Source organism: Leucoraja erinacea, chromosome 4 (genome assembly GCF_028641065.1).
Source record: "Leucoraja erinacea ecotype New England chromosome 4, Leri_hhj_1, whole genome shotgun sequence".
Taxonomy (NCBI): Eukaryota; Metazoa; Chordata; class Chondrichthyes; order Rajiformes; family Rajidae; genus Leucoraja; species Leucoraja erinaceus.
The window spans coordinates 8,628,306-8,648,780 of record NC_073380.1 but is presented as its reverse complement, the minus strand read 5'-3'; the positions used below and the strand labels follow the sequence as shown (position 1 = coordinate 8,648,780).

Sequence of the window (20,475 nt, the reverse complement as noted above, 5' to 3'; positions counted from 1 at the left end):
TTTATCTGGATGGGCCGGCTATGGCAGTACCGAGCCTTGCCCAATGGGTTAACGACAGCTCCCAGACTATTTACGAAAATTCTTAAAGTGGCCATGAGGAAATTGAGAGTTATTGGCTCTATCGTAGCAGCATTCCCGGCTGCCCAACATGGGCCCTTGCATTATCAAAATTTACAAAGAGCAAGGACTCATGCATTACGTCTTAATAGGGGACATTATGACCGCAAAATGGAATTACCCACTGAAGCTAAATCAGAACTTCAGTGGTGGGTTGAAAATATCTGGCACAGTCACAGTCCTATCGCCGTAACCAATCCTAACATAATCATTACAACGGATGCCAGTGCTTTAGGCTGGGGAGCTACTAACTCCATAGACAGCACGGGTGGCAGATGGACTAACTCAGAGGCATCGCTACTACAATCACTGGGCATTAATTTTTTGGAAATGCTCGCGGCCTTTTATGGGCTAAAAGCATATGCATCTGATATGCGGCACGTGCATGTTAGAATTATGATCGACAACCACTACGGCGGTATCTTATATCCAGCACATGGGTGGCATAAAATCAGTATCATGCGACAAATTAACTGCTATTATCTGGCAATGGTGTGTCGAGAGACATATTTGGCTATCAGCTGCCTATTTACCAGGCAAGCTAAATTTAGTGGCGGACACCAGGTCACGAAAAATTCAATGACAACATCGAATGGATGTTGGACCCAAAATTATTTGCTAAGATTGTCAAGCAATATGGTACGCCAGATATAGATTTGTTTGCATCTAGGTTAAATCACCAACTACCCATGTATGTGGCTTGGGAACCAGACCCAGAGGCAGCAGCGGTAGATGCCTTCACGCTGGATTGGGGAAATTTCTTTTTCTATGCTTTCCCTCCCTTCTGCCTCATCAGTCGGGTACTCCAGAAAATTCAGGCAGACTCAGCCTCTGGCATTCTGGTCGTACCCGACTGGCCTACCCAACCATGGTTCCCAATGTTCCACGACATGGTGGTAGAGACACCTATGGTTCTTCATAGCCACCCCCAATTATTGACTCACCCGGTAACTGGCATTAGCCATCCATGCCACCAAAAATTGAACCTCCTGGTTTCCAGATTTTGAACAGACCTTACCGGGGATTGGGGTTATCAGAGAGAACAATCACCACCATGTCGGCATCCCTGCGAGTTTCCACCAAAAAGCAATACCTGACCTACATCAGGAAATGGGAACAGTACTGTCTGGAAGCAGGGACATCCTACAAGACGGCTTCGATCTCGGATGTGCTGGAGTTCCTGGCCCACCTGCACCATGACCTCAAGATGAGCTACAGTGCCATCAATACAGCTCGGAGCGCCCTGTCCGCATACCTCATGCCCATAGGACAGCATACTGTCGGATCCCACCCTCTGGTCATCAAACTCCTTAAGGGGATCTTTAACACCAAACCCCCTACATCTAGATACACCCATATGTGGGATGTGAGTGTAGTTCTTACACACCTTCGAGGTTGGCCTCCGGTGGGATCCCTGAGCCTGGAACAGGCCACTTATAAGACCCTTATGCTAATGGCGCTTGTCTCGGCTCAGAGGGTTCAGTCGCTGCACCAGCTAAATCTGAACTACATGGTGACCACCCCAGATACCATTACTTTCACCATGCCGGGGTTGGTAAAACAAAGTAGACCAGGTACATCCAACTCCCCGTTGATCTTCCGGGCATACCCTCCAGAACCCAGGCTGTGTGTGGTGACCCACCTTCATCATTATCTAGACACTACCCAAACACTTAGAGGGGGAGAGAAAGCCTTATGGGTTAGCCACAAAAAGCCTTTTGGACGGGTTACCAGCCAGACTTTATCCAGATGGTTAAAACAGGTCCTCAACATGGCAGGGATTAACACAGATGTTTTTTAACCCCCACTCAACCAGGGCCGCGTCCACCTAAGCGGCTGATAGGATGCAGGTTCCCCTAGACAACATCCTCAGAGCAGCGGGATGGTCAAGGGAATCGACATTCCAAAGATTCTACAGAAAACCGCTGATGGAACCGGACGTCTTTGCGGAAAGCATTTTAGAAACCGCAAAGTTATGATTTAAAGCCCAGGGGAGCTATTTTTTGTTATAGTTAATAAACATTTCTTTTATAACTAAACAAACTTGTTGGTCTTTAGATACCACTTCCTCCCTCGATGATCTTTCGGCAGTGAGTGATATAACTGTTACACGGTTTGAAATCACAGACCTTTGAAGTCTTCACGTAGTCACTCACGTGACTCCGAAGTAAAATAGTAAGATTAAACGAGTACTTACCAGTACGAAGTTTGATCTGTATTTTATGAGGAGTTACGATGAGGGATTACGTGCCCTCCGCTCCCACCCTCATTATATAGATCAAATTCGGACTAATGTCTCGTTGGTCTTTACTATCTTTACTTCAACTAGTGTCTATCTGTGATTCCACACCGCTGCTTGGAAGTATGCCGCGCCTGCGCACTGGGTGGGTTCTTCACGTAATCCCTCATCGTAACTCCTCATAAAATACAGATCAAACTTCGTACTGGTAAGTACTCGTTTAATCTTACTATTAACCTACAATGCAGTCAATGTAATTGAGGTGTGGGAGGAAACCAGAACACCCACAGTATACCCACGCAATCACAGAAAGAACATGAAAACTCTTTGATGCATCAAAGGTTAGGATTGAACCCAGGTCTCTGGCGTTGTGAGGCAGCAACTCTACCAGCTGCACAACTGTGTTGCCCAGGGACACACAGGGAAAAATAAAGTAAGACTTCTGTTCGTAAGTCCATAGGAGCAGAATTAGGCCATTTAGCCCATCAAGTCTACTCCGCCATTCTTCTTGGTTCTTGGTTCTTGGGTCCTCCAAAATATTCCAACTGGAATTTAAACTGGAGGTGGTGAAGGGAGGGATTAAGCCAGAAAGGGTATAAAGAACACACACTATAGAATTTAACATAAAACATCCCCACACAGCAGAATCGAAGTTTCCCACTGTGTGGGAAGGCACCAAAGTCAGTCTCTTCCTCCACTGTTCCCCGTGGTCAGGGCCTCCCCGTGCCCTCCGCAGTTGCAGCTACGGGCGGCCCGATGTCCAGGACCGCTCGCCGGGGTGATACAAGTCCGACGTCGGGGCTGCGGGACGTTCTCAGCGGCGTGGACACCAGTGTCGCCCCCCTCCTACCGGAGTCGGCGGCTTCCAAAGTCCATAGGCAGCGCCGGGTGGAGACTGCTGCTGCAGACCCTCTGCAAGACCCATTCAATCATGGCTGATCTATATCTCCCTCCTCACCCCATTCTCTAGCCTTCTCCCGATAACCCATGACAACAGCAATGATCAAGAATCTATCTATCGCTGCCTTAAAATTATCCATTGAATTGGCCTCCTCCACCGGCCGCCTGTGGTAATGAGTTCCACAGATTCACCACCCTTCCCTTCCATTATTCCCTTTATCATGTATCTGTACGCTGCGTGTAGCTCGATAGTAATCAGGTATTGTCTTCCCACATTCCTCTTCATCTCCTTCCGAAACAAACGTCTTTTTATTCTCAGGCTATGACCTCTGGTCCTGGACTCTCCCACTAGTGGAAACATCTTCTCCACATCCACTCTTTCCAGGCCTTTCACTATTCGGTAGGTTTCAAATAGGCAACCCTATCGTCCTTCTAAACTCCAGGGAGTAGAGGCCCAGTGCCATCACATGCTCATCATTCCTGGGATAATTCTCGTAAACCTCCTCTGGACCCTCTCCATTCTGCTTTCAGAGCTGGTAAGCATGGGTTTAGGGCAAGGGTTCCCAACCTGGGGTAAAATTTGCCTACCTAGGGGGTACATTTGTTGATTTTGGGTTTGTACATATTTTTTCTCATTGACTGACTGTGTTTGATTCTGGTATACCGGTATCCGGTATCTGTTCATCATTAGTTGTTCATAAATAAGTGATTCAAGATTCAAGATTCAAGAGAGTTTATTGTCATGTGTCCCTGATAGGACAATGAAATTCTTGCTTTGCTTCAGCACACAGAAAATAGTAGGCATTTACTACAAAACAGATAAGTGTGTCCATATACCATGATATAATTATATACACACATGAATAAATAAACTGATAAAGTGCAAATAACAGAAAGTGCTTATTAATAATCAGAGTTTTGTCCGAGCCAGGTTTAAGAGCCTGATGGCTGTGGGGAAGTAGCTATTCCTGAACTTGGTTGTTGCAGTCTTCAGGCTCCTGTACCTTCTACCTGAAGGTAGCAGGGAGATCAGTGTGTGGCCAGGATGGTGTCGGTCTTTGATGATGCTGCCAGCCTTTTTGAGGCAGCGACTGCGATAAATCCCCTCGATGTAAGGAAGGTCAGAGCCGATGATGGACTGGGCTGTTACTACAAGAGAGTTTATTGTCATGTGTCCCAGATAGGACAATTAAATTGTTGCTTTGCTTCAACACAACTAAATATAGAAGGCATGAATACAGAACAGATCAGTGTGTCCATATACCATTGTATAAATATATACACACATGAATAAATAAAACAGATAAAGTGCAAATAAACTGATAATGGGCTATTAATGTTCAGAGTTTTGTTTGAGTTGAGTTCAATAGCCTAATGGCTGTGGGATAGAGGCTGTTTCTGAACCTGGATGTTGCAGTCTTCAGGCTCCTGTACCTTCTACCTGAAGGTAGCGGGGAGATGAGTGTGTGGCCAGGATGGTGTGGGTCATTGATGATGCTGCCAGCCTTTTTGAAGCAGTGACTGCGATAGATCCCCTCGATGGTAGGGAGGTCAGAGCCGATGATGGACTGGGCAGTGTTTACTACTTTTTGTAGTCTTTTTCGCTCCTGGGCGCTCAAATTGCCGAACCAAGCCACGATGCAACCAGTCAGCATGCTCTCTACTGTGCACCTGTAGAAGTTAGAGAGAATCCTCCCTGATATACCAACTCTCCGTAATCTTCTCAGGAAGTAGAGGCACTGATGTGCTTTCTTTATAATAGCATCAATGTTCTCGGACCAGGAGAGATCTTCAGAGATGTGCACGCCCAGGAATTTGAAGCTCTTGACCCTTTTAACCATATATATGGTTGAATAACCATTGATATAAACAGGACTGTGGGTCCCCATCCTACCCCTTCCAAAGTCCACAATCAGTTCCTTGGTTTTGCTGGTGTTGAGGACCAGGTTATTGTGCTGGCACCATTTGGTCAGTCGGTCGATCTCACTTCTATACTCTGACTCGTCCCCATCAGTGATATGTCCCACAACAGTGAAATAACATTGTTAAGTGCTATTAAAGTTGCCAGGGGTAAACGGGATGAAAAAGGTTGGGAACCCCTGGTGTAGGGAGCCGTGAAGCAGACATTTTTTGATGCAATGCAACAGTCAGGTTGTCATGTCATTGCATCTCCGGGGCACGTTGTGGTGACATTCTGAATACATGGCCTGCAAATTTCATCCTGCGTACCTCTATGTCCTGGCTGAGAGGCTTTGTTGCAGTTTCCCGATAGATCTCCTCGTTTGTCATAGCTAGTCTTCCCCCCCCCCCCCCCCCCCCCAATTTTCCTATTACTCTCCTCAGCGACGTGCCTTTCATAACATCTCCAACTAAACCAGCTCACATATCCTGGGTCCCAAATGAATAATTAAGCAATTAGAGCATTACCATTCATTCTAACACACCCTGGGGTCTGCTTTCACAGAAGGTTCAAGATTTAGACAAATTAATATGCCCTTGTTTATTACTGTCAACCGATTAAGGGTAGGATGCTTGTATTCTTCATAAAACCTCTGGATTTATAGTTAATTTCTTGGGCCGTTGCTTTGTCTTGGTGATTGTTCTGACATTAAATGAAAGGATGTTTTCTGCAGAAGACCATAATTAATTCTTGACTAATGAAGAGGCTTATTTCCTTCTGTTCATATGCAAATAATTAATCTGTGTTTTGATCAGCCATGATCATATTGAATGGCGGTGCTGGCTCGAAGGGCCAAATGGCCTACTCCTGCACTTACTTTCATTATCTATGTCTGTGTATAAACTATTTACACAGAATAAAGGCATCAACGGATTTTGAAATTCTATTCACACTATTTGCATTCGTGAAAACTCTGTGGAATTGGCTTGTGATTATTGTTTTCAGGAATAACCAAGGCTGGAAATGTAGCACAATCAAAAAAATGGGATAGACAATAGACAATAGGTGCAGGAGTGGGCCATTCAGCCCTTCGAGCCAGCACCGCCAATGTGATCGTGGCTGATGACAGAACGTACCACCAAATAGTGAAATGCCTGGATAGAGTGGGTGCGGAGAGGATGTTTCCACTAGTGGGAGAGTCTAGGACCAGAGGTCATAGCCTCAGAATTAAAGAATGGTCCTTTAGGAAGGAGATGAGGAGGAATATCTTTAGTCATAGGGTGGTGAATCTGTGGAATTCTTTGCCACAGACGTCTGTGGAGGCCAAGTCAATAGAAATATGTTTAAGGAGGAGACAGATAGATTCTTGATTAATATGGGTGTCGGGTGTTATGGGGAGAAGGCAGGAGAAAGGGGTTGAGAGGGAAAGAGAGGGCAGTCATGATTGAATGGCGGAGTGGACTTGATGGGCCGAATGGCCTAATTTTGCTCCCAGAACTTCAGAATTCCTTTTCTGATGGATGGCTCTACAGTAGTATAGGACTTTTTGGATTTGTGCTCTGTGGTGAACACTGCCTACTCCATCAGGGTACTGACATCCCCACCATCGAAGGGACCTGCAGGAGGTGCTGCGTCAAAAAAGCAACCAGCATCGTCAAGGTCCAATCAGTCCCAATCCCCACACTGAGAAACTACTTTCACCATTTTTGTTTGTTGATACTGGAAACTGCTACAAGGTTCAATACCTGTACCAGAAATGTTAAGCGTTAAACCATGGTGGCTTTGGTCGGCTTGGTGATACAGCACGGAAACAGGCCCTTCGGCCCACCGGGTCCACATGGCCAATGATCACCCCGTACAGTAGCTCCATCCTATCCACTAGGGGCAGTTTATAGAAGCCAATTAGCCTACAAACCTGCATGTTTTCTGGGGTGTGGGAGGAAACCGGAGCACCCGGAGAAAACCCACGCGGTCACAGGGAGAACGTGCAAACTCCGTGCAGACAGCACCCGTCGTCAGGATCGAACCAGAGTGTCTGGCATGGTAAAGCATCAACTCAACCGCTAAGCCACTGTGTCGTCCTGGAGTTAATGAGCCTTGCAGCAGCTTCCACTATCAACAAGAAAATATGGTGAAAGTAATTTGTCAGTGTGGGGGTTGGACCCTGATGATGCTGGCTGCCTTTTTGAGGCAGCGACTCCTGTAGATCCCTTCGATGATGGAAAGGTCAGTGCCTGTGATGGACCAAACATGGTGCCTAGTTAAATTAATCTCATCTGCCTGAACATGATCCATATCCCTCTATTGCCTGCACTTCCATGTGTCAATCTCAAAGCCTCTTACACACTATTATACTATCTGTCTCCACCAGTGCGTTCCACGTCTCCACCACCCTCTGTAAAAACTTGCCCACGCATCTCCATTAAGCCTTCCCCGCTCACCTTATAGCTAGCTATGCCCTCTAGCATTGGGCAGCACAGTGGCGCAGCAGTAGAGTTGCTGCCTTACATCACCAGAGACCCGGGTTTGTTCCTGACTACAGGTGCTGTCTGTAGGTTAATTTGGCGGGACTGTCATATGCTGAGAGAATGGTGCGGCTGGCCTTGTATACTCTGGAATTTAGAAGGATGAGAGGGTATCTTATTGAAACATAAGATCATTAAGGGTTTGGACACGCTAGAGGCAGAAAACATGTTCGCGATGTTGGGGGAGTCCAGAACCAGGTGCCACAGTTTAAGAATAAGGGGTAAGCCATTTAGAATGGAGATGAGGAAACACTTTTTCACAGAGAGTGGTGAGTCTGTGGAATTCTCTGCCTCAGAGAGCGGTGAAGGCCGGTTCTCTGGATACTTTCAAAAGTAGAGCTAGATAGGGCTCTTGAAGATAGCGGAGTCAGGGGATATGGGGCGAAGGCAGGAACGGGATACTGATTGTGGATGATCAGCCATGATCACATTGAATGGCAGTGCTGGATTGAATGGCCAAATGGCCTACTCCTGCACCTATTGTACGGAGTTTCTACGTTCTTCCTGTGACCGTGTGGGTTTCCTCCCACACTCCAAAGACTTACAGGTTTGCAGATTAATTGGCTTTGGTAAAATTGTAAATTGTCCTAACTTGTGTGTGTAGGACAGTGCCAGAGTATGGGAATTGCATGTCGGCGCGGACTCGATGGGCCGAAGGGCCTGTTTATGCTGCTGTATCTCTAAACTAAGCTAAACTTAAAAAGTTGGACATTTCCACCCTGGGGGGGAATAACAGTTCTGACTGTCAATACCACTCATAGTGAAAAACTTCCTTTAAGAAGTTTTAAGACTTCTTATTGAGTCTCCCCTGAAGTGTCGTGCTCAAGATTCAATCAAAATCATCTTGCAGTTTCTTGTGTCTCCAAAAAGATCCTTCACTGCGCCAACTGTTGGTCAGAGTCGCCCCAACAGTCAGCATACAAGGAAGACAATGTTTCTTGTGTGTGTGTGTATGTGTTTGCAGAAATATGCATTGGAGCCCCGTTCACCAAATCCTCCTCTTTGGTTTCCTGTAGAAGGTGCGGTTTCTTGTTGCGCAGCTGAGTGAGAAGGCGGAAGGGCGTTACGTTTCCCCTTTAAGGGGAGGGGAGTTGCTGCTAATACAATAGCAGAGGGAACAGGAGGGAACCTTTCTGCTGGACGATCAATTAACCCTTTGGCATTGCTCTGGCGACTGTGATTCCCTCTCCTCTGAGCCGCGAGTTACAGAGGCCAGCCACACACACACACACACACTGCGTTGTGGGGAGGAGAGGAGGTGGACTTGGACTTGGATATGTTTTGTCCCTAGGCTTGGCCTCGGAGGACTGAGCTGGAAAGTGCCTGCCGAAGCCTCCCGGAGTCATGGAGTGTACCGAGGGAAGCAATTACCCCTCCATCTCATCCATCCTGGACGTCGTGCCTTACCAGAAGCTGGTGGACCTCCACTACATCAGCAGAGGAGGCTATGGAGTGGTGTATAGAGCTCGGCACAGCGACTGGAGGATTGACGTGGCCGTCAAGTGTCTGCAGTTTGACACTCCGATGGAGGAAGGGTAGGAATCGCACGGAATTAATGGTCTGCGGGAGAGTGGGGGCGGGGGAGGGGAGATACTGCCAGGTTATACGTGAAACATTCCTAGTTCTTCAACGCCACTTGCTTTAGCAGTAGGATGTGCCTCAGGGGAAAGCCATCAGTAGCTATATCAAGAGCGACATAGACTGATGTTTCCTGTTTTTCAACATACCGGTATTTAACTTAGTAATAGGATGTGTATCACAGAAACAACTGTGCTATTAAACGTGTTAATTATTAGCAATATCAAGAAAGCAACCTAGACTGTGAACGCTGGATGTTCTAGGAGACAGGAGTTGTAAAACATATATCGGAATTTTGTTTAGTAACAGGAGCTTGCCATAGATAAGGTTCACCAGACTGATTCCTGGGATGTCAGGACTTTCATATGAAGAAAGACTGGATAGACTCGGCTTGTACTCGCTAGAATTTAGAAGATTGAGAGGGGATCTTATAGAAACTTACAAAATTCTTAAGGGGTTGGACAGGCTAGATACAGGAAGATTGTTCCCGATGTTGGGGAAGTCCAGAACAAGGGGTCGCAGTTTAAGGATAAGAGGGAAGTCTTTTAGGACTGAGATGAGAAAAACATTTTTCACACAGAAAGTGGTGAATCTCTGGAATTCTCTGCCACAGAAGGTAGTTGAGGCCAGTTCATTGGCTATATTTAAGAGGGAGTTAGATGTGGCCCTTGTGGCTAAAGGGATCAGGGGATATGGAGAGAAGGCAGGTACAGGATACTGAGTTGGATGATCAGCCATGATCATATTGAATGGCGGTGCAGGCTCGAAGGGCCAAATGGCCTACTCCTGCACATATTTTCTATGTTTCTATCTGTATCAGGGAAATAACTGTGCTAATGGGAACGGTCATTATTAGCAATATCAAGACTACTGTCTACCTCATTGGTGACCTCCAGGCTATCCTTGACCCCCCCCCCCCCCCCCCCCCCCCAGAGTAAGGGGTTAAGAACCAGAGGGAATAAGTTTAAATTCAAAGAGTTTAGTTGAATGTCACGTGTACCGAGGTACAGTGAAAAGCATTATTGTTGCGTGGAGATGTGTACAACTGCACCAGTGTACAGATATAAGATGAAGGGAATAACGCTTAGTGTAAGATAAAGTCATGTAAAGTTGATTACATATAGCCCGAGGGTCTCCAAAGAGGTCGATGGGAGTTCAGGACTGCTCTGTTGTTGGTGATGGGATCTGGAGGTAGGCATTTGCAAACTTCCGTGCCCCTTGCCCGATTGGAGAGGGGAGAAGAGGGAGTAATCGGGGTGAGACTGGTCCTGGACATTAACTTATTAAGTCGAATCGGTAGTGAAGAAAGCAAACTCAATGCTAACATTTATTTCAAGAGGATTTGTGTGCAGAAACGGGGATGTAATGCTGAGGCTCTATAAGGCGCTGGTAAGCTTGCAATTGGAGTATTGTGAGCAGTTTTGGGCACTTTATCTGATGAATGATGTGTTGGCTCTGGAGAAGGTCCAGAGGAGGTTTACGAGTATAATCTCAGGAATGAGTTGGGTAACATATGAGGAGCCATTTGTCAGCGCTGGGCCTGTACTCGCTGGAGTTTAAAAGTATGAGGGGGGACTTAGTTGAAACATACAGAATAGTGAAAGGCTTGGATTGAGTGAATGTGGAGAGGATGCTTCCACTAGTGGCGGAGTCTAGGACCAGAGGTCATAGCCTCAGATTTAAAGGACGTTCTTTTAGGAAGGAGATGAGGAGAGATTTCTTTAGTCAGAGGGTGGTGAATCTGTGGAATTCTTTGCCGCAGAAGGCTGTGGAGGCCAAGTCAGTGGATATTTTTAAGGCAGAGATAGATAGATTTTTGGTTAGTATGGGTGTCAGAGGTTATGGGGAGAAGGCAGGAGAATGGGGTTAGGAGGGAGAGATAAATCAACCATGATTGAATGGTGGAGTAGACTTGATGGGCTGAATGGCCTAATTCTACTCCTATCACATATGACCTTATTATGCTGGTGGCCATGGGTATGGGAGTGTGTCCGTGGTCCACTGACATCCACTTTCACAAGCCACATTTTGTTTGCACCGGATTCTCCATGACTCACCTTAAGTTTCAGGGGCACTCCAGGGGCATTTTATGCTGGTCAGTCAGAATTCCTGACTGCATGTCTTTGGGATGTGGGAGGAAACCCATGCAGTCACAGGGAGAACGTGCAGACTCAGCACAGACAACAGCAGGGTCAGGGTCGAACCCAGGTCACAGGGACCGTTGTTCTATCAGCTGTAATGGATCGACTGGGCTTATATTAACTGGAATTGAGAAGGTTGAGAGGGGATCTTATAGAAACATATAACATTCTTAATGGATTGGACAGGCGAGATGCAGGAAAAATTTTCCCCATGTTGAGGGAGTCCAGAACCAAGGGTCACAGTTTAAGACTAAGGGGTATGCCATTTAGGACTGAGATGAGGAAAAACTTTTTCAGCCAGAGAGTTGTGAATCTGTGGAATTTGCTACCACAGAAGGCAGTGGAAGTCAATTTGCTGGATGTATTCAAGAGAGAGTTAGATATAGATCATAGGGGCTAACAGAATCAAGGGTTTTGGGGGATATAGGTTGGTTCAGTTGCCTGATGGCAGCTGGGAAGAAAGTGTCCCTGAATCTGGAGGAGTGCTTTTTCACACTTCTATTCCTTTTGCCTGATGGGAGAGGGGAGAAGAGGGAGTGGCCAGGGTGCAACTCGTCCTTGATTATGCTGCTGCCCTTGCCGAGGCAGCGTGAGGTTTAAATGGAATCATTGGCAGGTAGGATTGGTTTGTGTGATGGTCTGGGCTCCTCGCCCGATCACCATTCAACCCTTGTGCTCCAGGGGGCGCCACCCGCTGCCATCCTTGAGGGCACGGAGGGCGTGACCTCGGTTCCTCTTCCCGGCCCTTTGTTCATCATGTCCACTGTTGCCGACTCCTTCCACCCTCCTCTCTGGTTCTCTGGTCCTTGGGCTTGGCCAACAATCACCCCTTACGCTAGTTCTATCCTACACACTAGGGACAATTTACAGAAGCCAATTTAACTGCAAACCTGCATGTCTTTGGAATGTGGGAGGAAACCCCTCCAGGAAACTGTGTCTGAATCTGGAGGTGCAGTTTTGTCCAGATGCAAGTGAGAATTTCATTGTTCCATCTGGGATATATGACAATAAAATTGACTCTTGTTAGCTGTTAGCAGGCAACTGAACCATCTAGAGAGGTGGCCTGAACTACTATCTACCTCATTGGTGACCCTCGGACTATGTTTGATCGGACCTTGCTGGCTTTACCTTGCACTAAACGTTATTTCCTTATCGTGTATCTATACCACTGTAATGACTCAATCTTCTTATCGAGTCCACACACAAGATTAGAGGTTGTTCACCCAGAGCTGAACACACTTCTTGGCATCTGCATACAATGGTGCCTGTCTTGTTGCTTCATGTGCGTGGTGGTGGAAAGATTGGTGAAAACAGGGCCGTGACGTGAATGCCCTTTCCTTGACCCCCATGGCTCGATTGTAATCACGTAATGTCGTTCCGCTGACTGGTCAGCACGCAACAAAAGTTTTTCGCTGTACCTCGGTACCCGTGACAATAAACTAATGTAAACCGGAGCACCCGCACGGTCACAGAGAGAACTTGCAAACTCTGTACAGACAGCACCTCGAGAACCAGAGCACATAGATTCAAGATTCAAGATAGATTTAATTGTCACGTGTGCCTGATGGCACAGTGAAATGAATTTCCATACAGCCATACAATAAAAGTCAACAGGACACAACACACTATAGAGTTTGACATAAAACATCCCCACACAGCAGAATCAAAGTTCCCCACTGTGTGGGAAGGCACCAAGGTCAGTCTTCTTCCTCCACTATTCCCCGTGGTCAGGGTCTCCCCAAGCCCTCTGCAGTTGCCGCTACGGGCGGCCCGATGTTCAGGACCGCACGCCGGGGTGATACAAGTCCGACGTCGGGGCTGCGGGACGTCCTCAGCGGCGTGGACACAGAGTCGGCCCCCTCCTACCGGAGTCTGCTGCTTCCAATGCCCGTAGGCCGCGCCGGGTGGAGACTGCTGCTGGAGACCCTCTGCAAGGCGCCCCAAGACTCCACGATGCCATTCAGCGCCGCCCGCGTTGGAAGCTCTCCGCACCAGAGCTCCACGATGTTGGAGCAACGGCCCAACGCTCCGGAGCTCCAACGGCGACCCAGGTAGGTATCGCCCGCTCCGCGGTGACCCCAGCGCTGCGCCGCCGTTGTAGCAGCCCTGGTCCGGTTCCCGGTCCCCGGCAGGAAAGGCCGCTCCGATCCAGCTGGTATGCCGTGAGGTGGGAGAGACTGGGAAACTGTTTCACCCTTACCCTGCCCCCCTCCCCCACATAGAAAAGTAAAAGTTTCCCCCTAAAACAGACTTTGGGCTAACTGAAAATAATAAAAAATACAGAAATAACAGACAGGCTGTAGGCAGAGGCTGCTGCCAGTGCAGCGCCCCTAGTGGATCAATGCGAGGTGGGGGGGAGATAGGAACCAGAGGGGTTACTTTTCCACACAAAGTGGTGGATATATGGAACGAGTTGCTGGAGGCAGGCACAGGCAGGTAGGACTAGCGCATGGGCCAGGCACAGGCAGGTAGGACTAGCGCATGTTGGTCGGTGTGGGTGTTAGGCCAAAGGGCCTGTTTGCGCGCTGTATCACTCTATGATGAGGCAAAGGATGAGATAGAACTATGCATTAGAACAGAACTGAAAAAGAAACAGCTTTTGGTAGGAAAAGAGATGTGGAATGTATACGTGATAGAGTGAACGGATGTAAAATGTCAATTTAAGATTTTAGAAGGAACATTGATTAGCACAGTACAGGACAGTACATGACCGGACCAGGCCCTTTGGCCCACAATGTTTGCGCTGAACACGATGCCTAGTTCAACTGATCCCATCTGATTGAACATGATCCATATCCTCTAATCCCTGCATTCCCATGTGCCTATCCAAAAGTCTCTTAAAGACCACCATCACCCCTGACAATGTGTTCCAGGCACACACACACTGCTATGTGTAAAACAAACTCTGCCCCGTACATCTCCATTAAATGTTTCCCCTCGGACTTTAAAGCTATGTTCTCTAGTGTTTCACATTTCTACCGGGGAGGGGAGAAGGGGGGGGGGGGGGGGGAGTTCTGACTGTTGACCCTATCTAGAGTCAAGGGTGTTTTGTTGTCCATTGCCCTAGATAGGACAATGAAATTCTTGCTTGCTGCAGCACAACAGAATATGTAAACATAGTACATAACGGGAGAAAAAAAATGTCAATGTGTATATGTACATATGCACAGATACTCAATAAATAAATGCGATATAGTGCAATAATAATAGTGGTCTGTTGTAGTTCAGAGCTTATTTGTTGTGTTCTTTTCACAATGGCAGGCAGTGACTGGTAGGGTACCGCAAGGCTCAGTGCTGGGACCCCAGCTATTTACAATATATATTAATGATCTGGATGAGGGAATTGAGGGCAATATCTCCAAGTTTGCGGATGACACTAAGCTGGGGGGGCAGTGTTAGCTGTGAGGAGGATGCTAGGAGACTGCAAGGTGACTTGGATAGGCTGGGTGAGTGGGCAAATGTTTGGCAGATGCAGTATAATGTGGTTAAATGTGAGGTTATCCATTTTGGTGGCAAAAACGGGAAAGCAGACTATTATCTAAATGGTGGCCGATTGGGAAAGGGGGAGATGCAGCGAGACCTGGGTGTCATGGTACACCAGTCATTGAAGGTAGGCATGCAGGTGCAGCAGGCAGTAAAGAAAGCGAATGGCATGTTAGCTTTCATTGCAAAAGGATTTGAGTATAGGAGCAGGGAGGTTCTACTGCAGTTGTACAGGGTCTTGGTGAGACCACACCTGGAGTATTGCGTACAGTTTTGGTCTCCAAATCTGAGGAAGGACATTATTGCCATAGAGGGAGTGCAGAGACGGTTCACCAGACTGATTCCTGGGATGTCAGGACTGTCTTATGAAGAAAGACTGGATAGACTTGGTTTATACTCTCTAGAATTTAGGAGATTGAGAGGGGATCTTATAGAAACTTACAAATTTCTTAAGGGGTTGGACAGGCTAGATGTAGGAAGATTGCTCCCGATGTTAGGGAAGTCCAGGACAAGGGGTCACAGCTTAAGGATAAGGGGGAAATCCTTTAAAACCGAGATGAGAAGAACGTTTTTCACACAGAGAGGGTGAATCTCTGGAACTCTCTGCCACAGAGGGTATTTGAGGCCAGTTCATTGGCTATATTTAAGAGGGAGTTAGATGTGGCCCTTGTGGCTAAGGGGACCAGGGGGTATGGAGAGAAGGCAGGTACGGGATACTGAGTTGGATGATCAGCCATGATCATATTGAATGGCGGTGCAGGCTCGAAGGGCCGAATGGCCTACTCCTGCACCTAATTTCTATGTTTCTATGTGTTTAATAGCCTGATGGCTGTTGGGAAGAAGCTGTTCCTGAACCTGGACGTTACAGTTTTCAGGCTCCTGTACCTTCTTTCAGATGGCAATGGTGGAAATGAGTGTGTGGCCAGGGTGGTGTGGGTCTTTGATGATGGCTGCCTTCTATGCGCTCATAATTTAATATACTTGGGTTAAGTCTCCCCTCAACCTCTGACCCATTATCCCGACTACGGGTGCTGTCCGTACGGAGTTTGTACGTTCTCCCTGTGACTCTGTGGGTTTTCCCCGAGATCTCCAGTTTCCTCCCACACAACAAAGACGTGCAGGTTTGTAGCTTGATTAACTTTTCTAAATTGTTGCCTGCTGTACAGTTTAAGAATAAGGGGTAGGCCTTAGGACTGAGATGAGGGAAAAACTCTTTCATGCAGAGAGTTGCGACTCTGGAATTCTCGGCCACAGAAGGCAGAGGAGGCCAATTCACTGGATGTTTTCAAGAGAGAATTAGATTTAGCTCTTAGGGCTAATGGAATCGAGGGATATGGGGAGAAAGCAGGAACGGGGTAGTGATTTTGGATGTTCAGCCATGATCATATTAAATGGCGGTGGTGGCACGAAGGGCCGAATGGCCTACTCCTGCACCTATTTTCTATGTTAACATCCTGTAACTTCTCTCAGCAGCGATCAATACAGGATTAGCCTTGCCAGAAAATAGTAGTAGGCTCCCCCTAGTCGGATGCAAGCCTGGGCGATGTTATATGGAGGACAGGCTGTTGCCCACGCAGCACGTCCCCCACCTCTCCACGTCGCTGATCGATCCAAAGGAACAGCCGGGCCGTTACAGTTTGGCACCAGCGCCGTCGCAGGAGCTGCCAGAGCGAGGTTGTAGACAACGACAAACTGCCTTAGGGGCTCCGACTCTGGATTTTCTTGAGGTTTACTCCTGGAGCCTTTTCCATGGCTGGATATGGCCACAAGGCAGTGGAGGTTTTAAATCAGAGTTTTCCCTCTCCTAGATGGACTGCCTTCCCAGGCTGACGAGCCCCATCTGCCCGAGACTCATGGGGTCGGGAGCGTCTACCTTCCCGTGCAGGTCTACAGCACCTGCCCAATGCCAGAAAACGAGAGTCTTTCCCTCATCTCAGTCTACATCGGTGAGACCAAGCGGAGGTTGGGCGATCGTTTCGCCGAACACCTCCGCTCGGTCCGCAGGAACCAACCTGACCTCCCGGTGGCTCAGCACTTCAACTCCCCCTCCCATTCTGAATCCGACCTCTCTGTCCTGGGTCTCCTCCATGGCCAGAGCGAGCAACACCGGAAATTGGAGGAACAGCACCTTACATTCCGCTTGGGGAGTCTGCAGCCTGCGGGCTTGAACATTGAATTCTCCCAATTTTGTTAGCCCTTGCTGTCTCCTCCCCTTCCTTAGCCCTCGGGCTGTCTCCTCCCATCCCCCAGTCCTCGGGCTCCTCCTCCTTTTTCCTTCCTTCTCCCCGCCACCCCCGATCAGTCTGAAGAAAGGGTTTCGGCCTGAAACGTTGCCTATTTCCTTCGCTCCATAGATGCTGCTGCACCCGCTGAGTTTCTCCAGCATTTTTGTGTACCAGAAAACGAATGTCTATTATTTTATTTTTGAGTGACTGATGTTTATAATGTTGCTCTGAAAGATACAACACCCTACAATGCGGTGTCAATAACCTGATAATCGGGTCTGGCGGGGATGCAAATTAATGATCGCAATGAAGACCTTCAGGTTTTTTTGTATTGTTGTATTGTATTCAAATTTATTGTCATTGTCTCAATTAGAGACAACAAAATGAATTTCCCTTTACAGTCAGTATCATAAAAATAAATAAATAATAAATATTAAAACATTAAAAAAATAAAATAGAAATTAAAAAAAAAAAGCACAAACACAGAAAGTCCACGACACAACACAACACAGTGGCACCAAGGTGAGGAAGGCACCATTGTCCAGCCAGCCTCCCCTCCGATCTTCCCAGATATTCATCCGTGGTCGGGGCCTTCCGAGCACCCACAGTCGCCGCACCGGACGGCCCGATGTTCAGGCCCTCACGCCGGGCTAGTGGAACGCCGACGTCGATCCCCAACGGTGAACATCCTCCTCCTAGCGGCCCGGACCTCCCGATCAGCCGCCTCCCGCAGCCGGAGTCCGCAGCTCCCGAGTCCACAGGTCGAGCCGGGCAGAGTCGCAGGACCCCGCGTTGTTAGTCAGCGCCACCCGCGTTGGGAGCTCCGCAAACCGCAGCTCCATGATGTCGGTGAAGCAGGTCCAGCACTCCGGGCTCCAGACGGCGACCCCTGGTAAGGCATCGCCAGCCCCGCGATGTATCAGCGCTGTCCCGCCTCTGCTGGAGCTCCGGTGGATCCCGGCAGGAAAGGCCGCGCCAATCCAGGTAGGTAAGCCGCTGGGGGTGGGGGGCGAATAATAGTCGCGTCCTCACCAGGAAGCGGCTGAAGGACGGTATCCCCCACACCGTGCCCTCTTCCCCCACATAAAGACATTAAAAAAATCATTAAAAACACACTTCAACATAACTAAAAAAACAAAAAAACAAAAAGATACCCGGCTGAAGGTGGAGGCTGCTGGCACCAGCGCCACCGGAAGTACAACACAGGTTTTAAACTGATGCAATCAAATGACACCTTATGGTTTCAACTTGTGATTCCAAAAACTTCGTATTTCTCCCCTTTTTCTGTTTAGATTTTACAAGCAGGTGCAGGCAGTGTCTACAGTGGGGCAAATAATATAAACTGAAAGATGATCCTGAAAGATTCAGGGACAGTTTCTTCCCAGTTGTTATCAGGCAATTGAACTGCGCTCTCACCAACGAGCGAGAATTCCTGACCTCACATAGACATGATTGGAAACCTTCAAACTATCTTTATTCAGACTTCAACGGTCTTGCACTAAACATTATACCCTTTATGCTGTATTCCGACCGGAAGGCATTGCAGAAGGTGGTGAAAATTGCCCAACGCATCACCGGTTCCTCTCTCCCCTCCATTGAGTCTGTCCAAAGCAAGCGTTGTCTGCGGAGGGCGCTCAGCATCGCCAAGGACTGCTATCACCCTGTTATCCTGTATTTCCGTACAGGTCTCTCCGTTGCCGAACTGTGGGAACAGCTTCCCGGTTTCACCACGGGTACGGTGACTGAATCACGGACCCACCACGCACACTCTGCTATGGTCGCTCTTCCAGCTCCTAAATGCGGACTGTCCGCCGCTGGAAATTAAAGGCTTTGAATCATAGATTTGTACCTTACAACGGGAACAGTGATGGACTAAGTACTGACAGTGATCGCAACTACAGGCTTTACTGAAAACGTGTGGATGGCAACGTGGCTGGCTCGCTAGAAGCTCATCCGCCCTTTGACAGGTCTTGTTTTTGGTCCTGCTGGGGGTCCACAGCCCCCTCCTCACCTGGCAAACCAGGTGGGGGAGACGGTTTGGTCGCCGACTATTCGACCATGGAGCAGGTAGCACGGAATTACACGGTACCCGTGGGGGGGGGGGGGGGGGGGGACTCCCCTCCCCCGACCTGACCGGTAAAGGCTTGATTGTAATCGTGTGTAGTTTTTTCGCTGACTGGATAACTTGCAGCAAAAAGCTTTTCACTGTACCTTGGTGCACGCGAATCAGAAACTTACTTCAGATGCATCCTGACCGATCATTTCCTTTTGCCTTCGACAAAGTGTTAACATCCAGCAATCATTCTGCTGTTTTCTACATAGCAAGTAGCATTAGGATGGCACGGTGGCGCAGCGGTAGAGTTGCTGCCTTACAGTGGCAGGGACCTGGGTTCGATCCTGACTATGGGTGCTGTCGGTGTGGAGTTTGTACGTTCTCTCCATGGCCTGAATGGGTTTTCTCTGGATGCTACCGTCTCTTCCCACACTCCAAAGACTTACAGGTGTGTAGGTTAATTTGCTTTGGTAACATTGTAAATAGTCCCTTGTGTGTGTGCAATAGTGCTAGTCAATGAATCACAGGCTTCAAGCAGTCATTGCATGCAAAGGATATGCAACAAAATACTAAAAAGGACTACTTTCATTTACATTACGTTGCTGTGTCCCAAACAATATGGTGCCCTGAAATGGGGGGACTATGTATAAACACTGCTGTCATTTCTACATGGTGATACCAAAATGTATAAAAATAGCATTTATTAAAATCTGACAATGTGCACTTTAACCACATGTGAGTTTTTTTTCTATTACAAATTTAAAAATGTGGAGTACAGAGACAAATAAATAAATGATGGGTCTTTGTCCAAAACATTATGGAGGGCACTGTATGTCCTCTGCTTCTTGCAAACCCACGCAAGTCACGGGTAGAACCTAAAACTCCATACAGCCAGCGCCCGTAGTCGGGATCGAAGCCGGCTCTCTGGCGCTGTGAGGCAGCAACTCTACCACTGCACCACCGTGCTGCGCCTTTATGACTCCATTGCACGGGACTTAAAAAATATTATTGTAAACGCTGGAGACCGATGCATCATTGAAAGTGACACTTCGGCAGTTTGTGAATACTTTCCAATCTGAAATAGTGAGTTCTTATGTTAGTGGAGGTCTTTAATTGGAGACTACATCGAGAATCTTGCATCATGGTGTCGGGATAACAACCTATACCTTACAGCGCCAGAGACCCAGGTTCGATCCCAACTACGGGTGATGCAACTCTACCGCTGCGCCACTGTGCCGCCCAACTGATCGATGGTCGGCGTGCAGTCGATCGGTGGGCCGAAGGGTCTGTTTCTATGCAGTATCTCTGAAACCA

At 47.9% G+C, this 20,475-nt stretch overlaps 1 protein-coding gene across 1 annotated transcript in view; it reads left to right on the top strand.

Annotated features, from left to right (window-relative positions):
- Positions 1-8,735: 8,735 nt before the first annotated feature.
- Positions 8,736-20,475, top strand: part of ripk2 (receptor-interacting serine-threonine kinase 2) — a 44,226-nt gene continuing 32,486 nt past the window's right edge. Inside the window, exon 1 of the mRNA XM_055633635.1 lies at positions 8,736-9,216. Coding sequence (XP_055489610.1) covers positions 9,026-9,216 — 191 coding nt within the window. The 5' untranslated portion in view covers positions 8,736-9,025. The remainder of the gene's footprint in view (positions 9,217-20,475) is intronic.